General features: G+C 50.7%; 1 protein-coding gene across 11 annotated transcripts in view; it reads right to left on the bottom strand.

The window, feature by feature from the left end:
* RAB3IL1 (RAB3A interacting protein like 1) overlaps positions 1–13106 on the bottom strand; it is a 34273-nt gene that overhangs the window by 6334 nt on the left and 14833 nt on the right. For 3 of the 11 annotated variants that reach the window (XM_038138668.1, XM_038138665.1, XM_038138669.1), the window contains 9 exons: positions 11074–11308; positions 10793–10888; positions 9318–9395; positions 8530–8745; positions 7512–7640; positions 6655–6783; positions 6455–6567; positions 6130–6153; positions 4745–4844 (listed from right to left, as the gene is read on the bottom strand). In XM_038138668.1, the coding sequence (XP_037994596.1) occupies positions 4745–4844; positions 6130–6153; positions 6455–6567; positions 6655–6783; positions 7512–7640; positions 8530–8745; positions 9318–9395; positions 10793–10888; positions 11074–11247 (1059 nt within the window). In that variant the 5' untranslated portion in view covers positions 11248–11308. Of the gene's footprint in view, positions 1–1877; positions 3769–4100; positions 4168–4744; positions 4845–6129; positions 6154–6454; positions 6568–6654; positions 6784–7511; positions 7641–8529; positions 8746–9317; positions 9396–10392; positions 10599–10792; positions 10889–11073; positions 11309–13106 lie in introns of those variants that run through there. The other 8 variants (XM_038138673.1, XM_038138674.1, XM_038138670.1 and 5 more) reach the window with 7 other exon arrangements.

A 13106-nucleotide genomic window follows, 5' to 3' on the forward strand; every position in this document is an offset into this window, starting at 1 on the left:
GGCCATTCCAAAGCCATTTTCCCTTCTTCCCCTCACATCCAGCCCACAACTAGGCTGAGTCTCATTTTCTCTACGCTCCCTTTCCCACTCCCAAAGGAGGTGAAACATTCTCTGGATGTTATATAAACCAGCACGAAGTCCAGCTGCCTTCTCAGCCTGGCTAAAGTCAACTTTCCAGCTCAGCCCAGTGAGCCTTGCACAAACATGGGAATATTGACATGACAAACAGCAAATCTGACCCCTTGGCTCCCGGCACTGGTGGCACCACAGGGATTTGCTCCTATTAGGAACGGGTTGCCTTGGCAGAGCTGGCCAGCCCCAGCCGTGGGTGCCACGTGCACACTGAGAGTTGTGCCAGGACATCTGACTTTTTTCTGGCAGGGCCACACTCCCTGAATGTCCAAAATGACTGGAATTTCCCCGTGGCTGGCCCAGGGCTGCCTGTTCTGCAGGGAATCATCTCTGCTTTGATGGATTCATCCTACAGGAAGGTCAGGAAAGCAAGGAAAGTCCTGACTTTTCCGAGGCCAGCTGCTTATCTTCTCTTCTTGATGGCAACTGGAGCAAATAATAATAAAAAAAATTAAACTCTTTCATTTGTTGCTTCCTGGGAACAGGAACCATCCGTCTCTGTGTGTGGGCGTGTGGGGACAGCCTGACCAGCTGCACAAAGACAGCCTGACTTACAGCCCTGAGCAAAGCTGGAGTAATTCTACAGGCAGGGAAAGAACACAGCCAGCAGACACAGGGAGCTGCCAGGAGCAACCAAATCTCTCTGGTCTAAATCCCAGTTTCTCAAATAGTAATATCCAAATAGAAGCACTTAATTGTGCACAACACTAACCTCCACCATCATCCAAATATCCCTTTTCTCTCCCAAACTTGAGGGAAACAGGCATGAAAACAAAATCAAGCGAGTCAAACATATCTATAAAAGCAGATTTTTGAACTCCCATCCCTTTGAAGCTCTTTATTTCAGCCCAGGACAGGCTGGCAGACCCTTTGTGGGGGCAAATAGGTGCAAGGAAGATTGCAGGAAGTACAAGAGGACCCTCAAACCCTGGTTTATTTATGAGGAGGAAAAGAGCTGGAAAGTTTTGGTGGAAAAGGCTGGGAATAGGGGACATGATGCCTTCTCATACCTCAGAAACTTAGGAGCCAATGTCACGGGGAAGTTTCTGACAGCAATCCCTGCTGACATCCCACTGAAAGACCCAGACACAGGAAAGCATTCTCAGTGTCTCATCTGACCATCCTTTAAAGAAATCCAAATCCTTCCTTTCCTTTCTACTCTCCAGCTGCCCAATTCCCTTTCCCAGCAGCGCAGGGAAGCTGCAGGAATGTTTTCCTGTCAAGAGGCTACAGGGGGTGGGACCTGGAGATGCTCCATTCTCCCAGGGAGGGAGGACAGTCCTTGCCTGGGCTGCCTGTGCCCTCTCGTGGCTGCCTGGCTGTGCTGCACAACCAGATTCTTGCGTGGCTTTTTAATTGAAAATGAAATTAAATCCCTTTCTGCACACAGCTCTCCCACTGTCATCTCCCAGTGGGGAAGATATCTTCCATGTTAATGTGCAGAGCCGAGCAGAGAGGAGAGCAAAAGGCTTTAGTGAAACCAGAGTGACCCAAAACCTCTGCCTGCTGAGAGGAGAAGGGGGAGACTGATCAGGAAAGAGGAAGGAAGAAGATCCTCTAATTACCCAGCATCCAGGCAGTGCTTCAAGCCAGCAAATTAAAGGAGACACAACGGAGCAGGTGAAGCCTCAGCTTCCCTCAGGAAGAACAGGTACCTGCTCTTGTGAATAAAAGCACCCCAAGCCCCATCCTGTAGGATTTTCTCTTGAACCCCAAGCACCCCAACTCTCCAACTCCAACCAGGCTTGTAGAGGTTAATAGCAAATGTTTATTCTCCTTTATGAAAGAGCAGGGTGCAACCATCCCGCTGCTAACGGAGTGACTTCATTTTCCTTCACAAATTGTTCTCTGCTTTGTTTGAAATGCAAGACAACCTCAGACAAGGCATTGCTCCAGTTCCTTCTGTCTCAAAGTGCTTTGCAATGTGACACCAAGGGGGAAAAGATATCCCACAAACCAAAACATCTCCTAGCCAGAGAGATCATCTCATTCCCAGTGCTGCAACGCTTGTGCAGTGTAGCAGCTCACGGCACAGGAAGACATGGAGAGATAGAAAGGATGAGGGAAGAGATGCAGGGAGGAATTCCAGGGGTGGAATTCACCTGAGCTGAAATCCACAGCTGGGGAAACCAAAGCTGCGTTATTTCTCTCTCCTCTAAACAAAATCCAGCAGCTCAGTGGAAGAAAATCGAGTTCCTACTGTAATGTTCTTCAGGAAAGGATGGAATTAGGGAGCTGAGGATGGGCACCAGCTTGCTGAGGGTGGCAGAGGGACAGGGTGACAACCCTGTCAGAAGTGGAAACCCCAGAGTGGGTGATGGCTGAGCTGATTCCAGAGTCACTGAAAAAAGGCTAAATTAGCTACAAAATACTGTCATGGCTTTAATAAACCTGGGTCTGGGCTCAGGATGTGTCAGGCCTGTGCATTCCTACAGCTCCAATGACATCCCTCCCTCCCAGCAGATTTTGGTGCAGGCAAGAACCGCAGCCACATTCCTCATGTGCACACAAAGAGGTCTCAGACTCCCTCACCAGGGAATGGCAGCCCAGGAAAAGCTGTGATTCCCAGTGGACAGGCATCTCCAGCTCTGATGTAACACTGGGAAGGAATCTCTGGGCTTTGGGACTGCCCAGCCTGGGCACGCATCTCCTGGAGACACGAAGAACCCAGCCAGGGCAAGGGTTCTGCCTGAAGAGTGGGAACAGGACTGCCCAAAGCTCCCTCAAGAGCAGGAACAGCTCCAAGACTTGTTTGTAGTGAGGTTTGTGTTTAGGAGCTTCATGGGGGACTTCATACCAGGGACTGTCACAGAGTTCTGCATCTGCCTTTGACAACTCCAGCAGATTCCCTAGTCCAGGGGAAAAAATCCTGCAGCCTGCGGGGAGTTAGGGAATTTCCCTGCTCTCTTTCTTCTGCTGGAGGCCCCAGGTGCACAGCTCCAGCCATTCCCCAGCTTGCATAACCCAGTGCCAAACATCCAGCTACAAACAGGAACAAATCCCTCTTTGTGACTCCGCTGGCAACAAGCTTCTCTCGCAGGCTCCTTGAAAAGGAACAAGGAAGTACTTGGAAACAAACTGTTCAAGATTATTGCGCTCTGCTGGCATTTTCAGGGCTGCTGTGGTCAGCAGGACCTCAGGGACAGCACCCCCTCCATCCCAAAAAAACAAGTGGAACAGACAGCCAGCATCTGTCCTGACAGACTGGCTCCCAAGGAAGGTCCAGAATTCCCACCCTGCACAGGCCTGGCCTCGGGTTATGCCAAAGCAGGCTGCATATAAAAACAAAAGGTTTTAAAAAATGGATATACACTGCATATAGGAGAGTCCAGAGTCCATGGATGGCCATCCTGGAGCAGCCAGGGCCAGCCCAGCTCCAGGGGCAGCGTGGCAGCTGCATTCCAGTCACACTTGGAGGAGTGGGACAGCTGAAGGTGGAACTTGTGCCTCTTGCTCCTTGCTCCGGGCAGAGGGAAGGTGGGAGGCAGCAGGACAGGCACTGCACTCCAAGCCCTTCCTCCAGGAGCAGTTTCCTCCAGGCTCAGGGCTCTGCTTACATCTCGCTGGGATAAAATCCAAGTTTGGCCAGAGACATCTCCCTGCGGAGCCGCATGACCTCCCAGTACATCAGCTCCACTGCAAAGCACAATGGGGGCAGAGAAGGGGGAAAAAACCACCAAAAAATCAGTAAGGAGGGCACAGCTGCCACCAGCTCCTGCTCTGCTGTGCTCCCAACATTCCCAGAGGGGAGGGAAGCAGGACAGGCCCATCAGGTCACCCCTTACAGCTCCACCCCTGAGCAAAGCTCCCAGGAAGCTGATAAGGAAGGAAGAGATACTCCCTTCATGCCTCTCTTTTGTCATTTATCTGCTTCTCAAAGACACCCCCAGCAGACCCCACTCCTGTCACTCCAAACAGCTCCTCCCAGTTGCCTCCACAGAAAGCATGCCCCTGGAGCCAGCTCTTACCATCCTGCCTCACCAGGCCTTGCTGGATATAGCGGATGTAGGTGAAGAAGTTGCACACTGCTGTGATCTGGGTGACAGAGGGAAAGAGGGGGGAAAAAAAAAGGAACAAAGATTTCAGACATTACTTTGGTGTAAGTGACAAAAATGAGTCAAATCTGTGCACAAAAAGCAATTTTTTTGCGGGATCAGCTCTTCAAAAATGCAGCTCGGGAAAGAATTAACTTCTAAAATCCTCCACTGAACAAGAGCCCCAACATTAACAAATGATCCACCTTCTCCCTCCCCTCTACAGAAAGGACAGTTTGTTCCCACAGCCAGGCACGGATCTGACTGGAACTGCAACAGCCTCCAAAGAGCAGAAAATCATTGTGTTTTACAAAGGGGAATTAAATAATAACAATAGAGCCAAACAGTCTGTACTGAATGAAATCATGGCAAGTGAACACACTGAAGGTTATCTGAAAGCAGAAGGAAGAGCTGGATCTGCCCCCTAATCACCAACTAAGAACCACCTCAACCTCAGGAACGACCTCAAATCCCACAGTTTTTCCTCAGTTCCAGGGCTGACCCTCAGGAACTCGCCCACTGCAGGGCATGGAATGATGTTGGAAGGTCAAGGCACCCTGAGGAGGTGAAGGACTCACCCTGGCCCTACAGGAAGGGGAAATGTAGTAGTAATTCCCAGAATCCCCCAGCATGATCCGGTGCTTGCAGGTCCTGGGGAGGCCGCTCAGAGCACATTTCCTGCAGGAAAAGGGAAAAGCACTTCAGCAATCCAGTGGCACAGCACACATCCAGCAATTCAGCCACCTGGAGAGGTGGAAGTGAGAGATCAGAAGCCACCCCTGGGTCAGGCAGTGTGAAGAAGGAAAAAAAACCTTGGCTGATATTCTTTTTCTCCTGGAAATATGTCATAAATGGCAAGTTTAGGAAACTTTAGATGAAAGCACCTTTTCCCTGACACACAGCCTCAGAGGAAACCACAGGGAATATTAAAGAAGTGAGGCTGGAGCAGAGCCTCAATGTCCCCTGGTCTCTGCACATGTCCCCCACATTCCAGGGCAGGCTCAGGTGTATCAGCTTTCCTGGTGAGATGTAAACACGCTGGCTGGGCTCCAAAGCTGGCCTCAAAACAGGTAAATCCAGCATTTGAGCAGGATTTGCACATACCAAGAACTCAAAACAAGCCAACCCCTCCTTGGGCAGACAGGAAAGGAGCTTGGCTTCCCAATTTTGAGACTCCAGAGGGTGAAAACAGCCTTTTCCATACAATCATCAGCAAGGGGTGCAGCATTCCTTTATTTTCTTCCCTTTTCTCCTATTTGCAAGGCAGATGATTCCCATCCCCACTTAAAGCAATAAAGCAGAATTTACTAGTGCACAGTTATCACCACGTGCCTCAGGGACTCAGTAGGAAGAGGAACATCACTCCCAAACTGCAAAAAACCTTCTCTGGGGAGCCACAGGAGGTGACAGCAGAGGGGAGCAGATGTTTCAGAGAGCTCCTGAGCTTGTCCCCGGGTTTCTTTTCCACTGCTCTCAAGGCAAACATTAGCCAAGAGTGGAAGCACGGGTTCCAAGTGTACAGATGCAAGGAGAAGTAATCATTTACCAAATATTAACACAACCTAAGGAGACTGAATTCCCAAGAGGTGCAGGATGACCAAAAACTTTGTAAACAAGATACCTGTAAGGAGCCACATATTTGAGCATTGCAACATCCTAGAAAAGAGTGACTCTTGCTTGATTGGTACCACTTGGTGTAAAACCACAGCTATCTCAACCAAACAAACCAAAATAGCCATAAAAATCAGTGTTTTGCATCTGGGAAAAAAAGGGAACAAATTCCTTTCGGGTCTTTTATTGCTGATGGGCTCCTTCCCTTCCTGCCTGGGTGGAATTTAGACAGAGTTAAAGAGTTAGGTCAGCTCAGCAAAAGCCTCCAAGCTGCCACATGGCGCTGAGTTAGTGACTTGTTAATGCTCCAGAGACCTTTGATCACTGGCTGAACAATAAATATTTCACTTACGTTACGATTTGTGACCGGAAGCCACTGTGAAGACAAAAAAAAATTTAAAAAATCAAAAGGAAACTGATAAACACAGCATGGGTTGTTTGGGGAATAATTTGCAGGAAAGTGGTAGGAAACCCACACGTCTCTTCTGTCACAGAGACACCTCAGAAGGTAAGAAAGGACTTAAATTTAATATCTGAATAAAATCCCTCCTCTTTGTTTGGAATATCACATCACTCCTGCTATTGGGAGGTAGTCCCAAGCTGCCTGTCACACCAATCCATGACAGGGGACAAACCAGCAACAAGGAGGGGACAAGGCAGGGAGACACAGTCCTTACTTGGGGCCACCACACTCTTCTGCTGCCACCTTCCCCACGGGGACAGCCTGGGAAGCCACTGGCTCGATGGTGAGGGTGTTCTGCTCCACTGCCACTCTCACCAGCTCTGACAGCTGCAGCCAAACAAAGGAGAGCAGCAATGAATTCCAGGATGGTAACACTCCAGAGCTGCCAGCTGCTCCTGCTTCTCTAGCACTCACCTCTTGCTTGGTGAAGTCCAGACAAGGTCTTACATCTTCTCGGTAAATTCTGTCCAGGAACGAGCAGGATTTGTCCAAAGTTGGAGATTCCTTCCAGGCCTGGAACTCGGCAAATAAAATGGAGTCGACCTGCAGCGGGTGTCCAAGAGGAGCAGGAAGAGGGAGGAAAACCTTGTCAGAAAGTACCTGATACTATGCAGGAAACCCATGAAACATCTGCTCTGCAGCTGGAGAGGCTCAGACATCACAGAAGTATCTGAGGGAAGCTGCCTGGCTCCAAGGATCTCTCGTGTCCCACCCAGCAGCAGTTCTGTGCCAGAGTGACAAAGCCACGCTGGGCTGTGTGTGTCAGAATCTGCAGGCACTTCTCTATCCCATTTTCCTCCAGGTGGCTTTTCCTCCTTCCTGTGGCTGCAGGAAAGCCACCACACAACCACTGAATAGACAAAGTGCATGCTCAACCTGTAGCAGGAATGATGAGGGGCAAGAGGAGACTCTGTGGGATCTGGCATTTAAATCCCAGATGGATCACTGGCCAAAGCACCAACCTGACTGACAGAGCAGCTCCTACAAGCCCAACAAAAGCTTCTGAAAGGAAAAAATAAAACTAAGCTGAGCAACACAAAGAACATGAGTGAACGCAGCTGGAAAAGTCCAGATTCCAGCACATCCCCTCTGTGCCATGGAGACTGCTCACCTGGGACCAGCAACAGCTTCAGAGCCACAGGATGGAAAAAAATGGAGAAAAACAAAATGAAAGGAAAAAAAAAAGGAGATTGGCATAAAAGGAAGCTGGAACTGAAAGGCTGGAAGCGTGAGAGGCAGGTGGGTCCCACCCATTCCCAAAGATTGGTTACCTGCCGTGAAGAAGAGGAGAAGGAGGAAGCATCTGCTCCCAAGGCCTGCCAGCCTGGCTCATAGGTGATGTGGATAGCCTTCCCAGGGAGGATGCAAAGGAGCAGGGAGAGGAGAGCAGGGAAACCAGACTTGGAGGGCAGAGGGAGAGACAGACAGTGAAGGAAGAGGTTTAGAGAGACAGGCAAAGAGGGAGGTAAAAAACATGAGATACACAGAAAGGCTCAAGTCCTCTCCTGCAGGAACTGAGCATGGTCCTCAAGGCACTACAGCGCCACAAGCCACATCTTTAGACTTCAGCTTGAGGTGCAGAAAGGGAACAGAAATTACCAATTTTAGGCCAAATTTAGGATCTTTCCCATAGAGCACCAACTCTCTGAATGCCAGGTTCCCTTTTATCACCTCTCAAGTAAGGATTCTGAGGGACAAAAAACCATCCCATCCTTGATACGTAACATTGGGCACTCTGGAGGCTGAGCCCCGAGATTTGAAACCCCAGGAGATCTGCACCCTGTGGAAGTTGCCTCCATGAAGAAATGACAGATCCAAATCTTTAACAAGTCTTTGTGTTCCCTCAACAATTCTTCACGACACAGGCTGCAGCTCCCAAAAAATCACTAGTGAGACATATTCCTGCAGCACATTCTTCTTCAGTTTCTTTTTTCCTGACCAAGCGCCTCCTATTTGCTTCCCAGGACAGCTGTGTCCACATCTGGCTAGTGGAACTGGCTTCTGCACAGCAGCTCTCCACATCTGCTCACAGCACTGGCACCCCCTGGATCTGCCCCTCAGTGATCCCCCGACTGCTTCCTATCCTGACAAAGACGAAACCCCCACAAAAGGAAGCCCTCCAGTGCCTGCCTCAGCATAAATTTAGGGAACAGGGCACAAACAGCTGCTCAGTGAGACCACAGAGCTCTGTGGGAAGCCCAGACTTCCCAGAGTGGCGGCACCGAGGCCGACGCAGCCGATGTCCCTGAGCTGCCTCTCTGCACTCCTGGCTGGGTGTCCCCGACCCACCTCTCTGCACTCCCGGCTGACAGGCTCTGGAGGCACGTTCTGGCTGGCAGCTGACACCATGGCACTGCTGGTGCTCTTGTTCCGCCCGTGACCCTTTCTGAAGCCAGCTTTGGAAGGGCTCTGCAGCTGAGGGTGCAGCTCCCGGTTCGGGGAGGACGGCGTGGATGTGATCACCAGCGTCTTCAGGGCTGTCACCTCTGCCTGCAGCATGTCAATCTGGGGACACAAGCAAGAGTCATCCTCGGCACCTGCTGGGCTCCAGTTTGCTGCATCCCATCAAACATTGAAACCACAGGGAAGCAGCTAAACGCCCAACCACAAAGCCTCTCCCCATCCTCCCAGTGCCATCTTCATCCAGAATTTTAAACAGCAGCTGTTTGGGAATCTACCCCTTTTGTCCCAAGGCTCTTTTCAGAACTAATCACTCCAAAGAAATTTCTCTCTCCTCAAGATGGAGCCATTTGAGCAGCCCTGTGGTGCAGCCATGTCAGGAAATTCCAACTCCCCAGGTTCCTGCTCTATCCTTCCATCCCAGAGCTGTAACAATTGAACTCATTATTTCTCTGTGGATCCATTTCTCTCATGAGAGCTGGATCAGCAGGAAACTGCAATGCAAGGATGTCTGTGAGGCCTTTTCCCTCTCAAGTGTCTGCTAGAAAGAGACCACAGCATCTCAGAGAGATGAAGCTGCACTTCACTCTGCTCAGCCAGCAAACAGCCCTGTGGCCAGGCTGGGCACAGATGCCACCACACTAACCCCAAAAATGAAGTCACAGAGAAACACTCACCTTGCCCCGAGCCTCCCTGAGCTGTTTCTCTGCCGCAGCCTGTTTGGTGTTGGCTTCTCTCACCATCTTGTGGGCTTCCTGCACCAGAGAGAGTTTTAATCCACCTGCTGCATCCCAGCTCACACAGCCAGCAAGGCAGGTCCCAGATCTGCCATACCACATGTTCCAGGCAAGGGGACAGACATCCCTGCCACATCCAGGGGGTTTGTTCCTTCAGCTGTGCAGAGCCTTCCCTCAGAATTTCCCAGAGAAGGCTCCCAGTGCCAGAGCCTGGAGTGCATCCCCTTTCCAGGAGTGTAGCTGGCTAAGTTAAGGAGTTTAGCTGGCCAAGGTCATCTCTCGCTGATAGGGGCCACTGAGAAGAATGCCAGAAGCAAGGACCTGCCTTTCCTCGCCCTTGGGAATTGCTTTGACATTAGAACCCACCTGTTCCACACCACAGCTGTGACTCCAGCCTCACCTCAGCCTGGTCCTGCAGTCACTGCAGCCTTGCTGGTGATCCCTGCACTGGCTCCTGACCCTGACTGCTGCCTGTGGCTCTGATCCTGATCCACTCATTGCTCAGTCTTGCTGAGGGCACTGCTCCTGCCTGCCTTGTTATTGCACTTTGCTCCTGCTCCCCTTTCAGAGCAGCTGGTCACACTGCCCCAGGCATGGCTGTGACACAGCAGGAGCTGGAGCTCACGTGGGGGCCAAATGGTGGAAACTGGATTAGAAGCTTCACCCACAGGAAGAGGGGAGCAGGATGCAGCCCAGCTGGGGCCTCCCTGCAGTCTGGAAACAGCATCTGGCCAAGGCCACCAAAGGAAGGGGACAACCCTTGGCTACATGATCACCAGCATCACCCTTTGCTCAGGCAGCCAAAGTTTTGGGAGGGAGTGCTTCCTTGGCTCTCACAGCCCTGCGTTTCAAAGGTACAGATGGGCTCTGGCTTTCCTCTTTATCCAGACAGATCCAGGCATTAGAGCTGCTGGTGAATAGGGCTTTGCCAGGATACAGCTTGGCAAGAATCCCATTACAACAAAAAAAACCACCAAAACAAAACCAACAACCAACAAGCCTTCTGGACACTCACTGGAGCAGAGTGGAGGAGGACATCCTGCATGTTCCCATCCCCAGCAGGGGCTGGGATGAGCCAGGGAATCATCTCTATTACACAGCAGCTGCCCAGACTGCAGAGCAGGCATGGAAAGGGACAGGGAGCCATGCTTGGCTCCAGCTCCAGGCATTCCCACATTTTGGAACCATAACTACTGTGCTCTTTATGCCACCCCACAGCTCCTAGAAGGGGAAGGAAATACAGGTAAAAGCTCCACCTGCACCACTGGCCAGCTCTGCTTCTCCAAAGTGGGAAAGAACAACAAGGGAGAGGGAGAAATTGTGGGAGGATAGATGGAAATCCAGGGAAAGCCTGTCTTAAAGGAGCTGGATGTTAGCTTAGCTTAAGAAATGATGGGAAAGGAAGAGGGTGGTACCTCAAACAGGCTGGCTGTTAACTCCTCCAGTTCCTGTTCCAGCTGTTCCCTGACTTTTGACAATCTCTCACATTCTTTGTCCTTGAGCTTCAGCTCCTGTTGAGGAAATGGAGAGGGATAGGAATGCTGATGCCCTGCCCCAGCCTGTCAATCACAACCCTTCCTTCCCACCCCAGCACCTGATCCGTAACCCAAGATTCCTGTCACCACCTCCAGGAAAGCCTCCTCTGCTCCAACCTGTGCCACCTTCCCCAGGAGTTCCCAAAACCCCTGGAGCTCACCTTCTGTGCTTTGTGCAGCTCATCTCTCAGGAACTCGGAGCCCTTCTCCCGGATCTCCACCGAGGAGCTCCGCAGCCGGGACACGTTGAGCTGCTCCGTGGACTGGGGCTCATGCACACCTCCAGCATCCTGGCACCCACTCTCTGGCTCCTCCTTGTCACCTTTGGATGGCATCAGGGGCTTCCAGTGTCCCACAGCAGGTGGATTCTGGCTCTCTTCCTCAAAACTCACCTGGCTGTGGGTAACAGCACAGGGAAAATGAGTGTGGGGGTGATGCAGAGCCTTCCTCCAACACTCACAACACATCCAGCCCTGGGCACAGGCAGCGGGAATGAGGCAGGCAGGGTGATGGGGAAGATTTTGGGCAGCAACAGCTGCACCTGTTCCTCTGCCCTACAACCCTATGGAAGTGCTTTACCCTTTTGGCAGGGTGTCCTTATTAACTAGGACAATAACCAGGAGAACTAAGGACAGCTCCTCCAGGGACCCCATTCTCACCTGCTGTCCAAGAGAAACACCCTGCAGATAGATTTTTAGGATTCCAGGATACACCCAGTAGACCTAAGGTCAGACTTCCCTACTGAAGTAGCAAAAAAAAAGGAATACAGCTTTTCTGTTCTTAATATAAACAGCCCAATCCCCTCTGCTGCCAACCGAGCCTTCCTCTATCCACTCCATCTGCTTCAGAAGGAAAATATCTATTTTTAACTGATTTTTAACCTATTTTCCCACCTATTTCCCACCAAAATCCCCCACAGAGCTGTCTAAACCAGTGTATTTTCCCCAAGCTGAGTTGAAGCCCTATTTTTTAGTTTCAGTGGCCAGCAAGCAGAGACATCCTAGAAAGAAGAAACCAGAAGAGTGACCCAGGACACTGCACCCCAGTGCTCAGTAGGGCTCTGTCAACTCCCAAATTAACACAGAGGCTGGAGAAGTTTTAGGAATGGAAAACATCGTTTGAGTGCCTGCATGCAGGGCACTGCCGTCGCTGCAGCGTTTGCATTTCTCCTCTTCCCTAGTGAACTCTCTCCAATGAAATCTCCTGCTTTGAAGGCAAGGGCAGTGTGTCCAAGCCTTCCTCACGTGGAAGTTTTCTGTCCTGCCCAGACACAGTCACTGCCCTGCAGATTAACCTGCTGCTGCTTATCTCTGGCTCACAAGCTCTAGCTGAGCTCTGGTGCCCTTCTCTTCGTGCACCTCCTCCCACACTCCTGGACACTGCTCCTCACCCACCACCTCCTCCTGCAGAGCAGCCATCACCTCTTTTTGCTCAGGCTCACTTTTTCCTCTTCCCTTTGCCCCATCACTGTGTTCTCTTCTCCTGCATTCCAGCCAGGCCATGCTCTTTCCCCTTGCTCTGACTCAATACAGGCTGGGCTTATCTCCTCAGTCCCAGAGTGTTCTATCACCTTTTCCACTCTAATTTCTCCCTTTCTGTGCCCCTCAAGCTGTCCAAGACCAACAACTGTCCACAGCCACCTTCTAAAGAGGGAACAAAGCTGCAGCTCCCAGCTAAATCAGCTCCGGTGTCATAGGAAAGCATGTGGAAAAGCACACATGGAGAACTCTCTGAACCCTGGGAAGAATTCACACCAGAAAGGAGCAAGGAAACCAGAGCACGGAGGATAAAAATAATAAATAAAAGAAGCAGCAAGGAAAAGGGACATTTCAAAAGTGTACTGATACAAATACACTTAATCTAACCCACAGGAAGGAAAAATAATGCTGTTTCTTTATGACTCTCTAATTCTCAGCTGAAAGTTGCCTCAGGAGACAGATATTTCAGTGTATTTCCACACACTACGGAAGAAAACTGGAGGATATGGAGGAATTAAACAGTCCCACCCACACTCTAATGCCAAAAACATATCCTGGAAAATCATCTACGATGGAATAGCTCATTCTTTCTCCACACCATGCAAACAGAATCCCTACGGAAGCCTTGGCTATGCTGGATTCTGCTCAGTGTCCAGGTGGTGCTCTGAAATCCTATCCCAGAGACCAAAGGACCACCAGAAACACTCCCTCTCTTG

This window comes from Motacilla alba, chromosome 5 (genome assembly GCF_015832195.1).
Source record: "Motacilla alba alba isolate MOTALB_02 chromosome 5, Motacilla_alba_V1.0_pri, whole genome shotgun sequence".
NCBI lineage: Eukaryota > Metazoa > Chordata > Aves > Passeriformes > Motacillidae > Motacilla > Motacilla alba.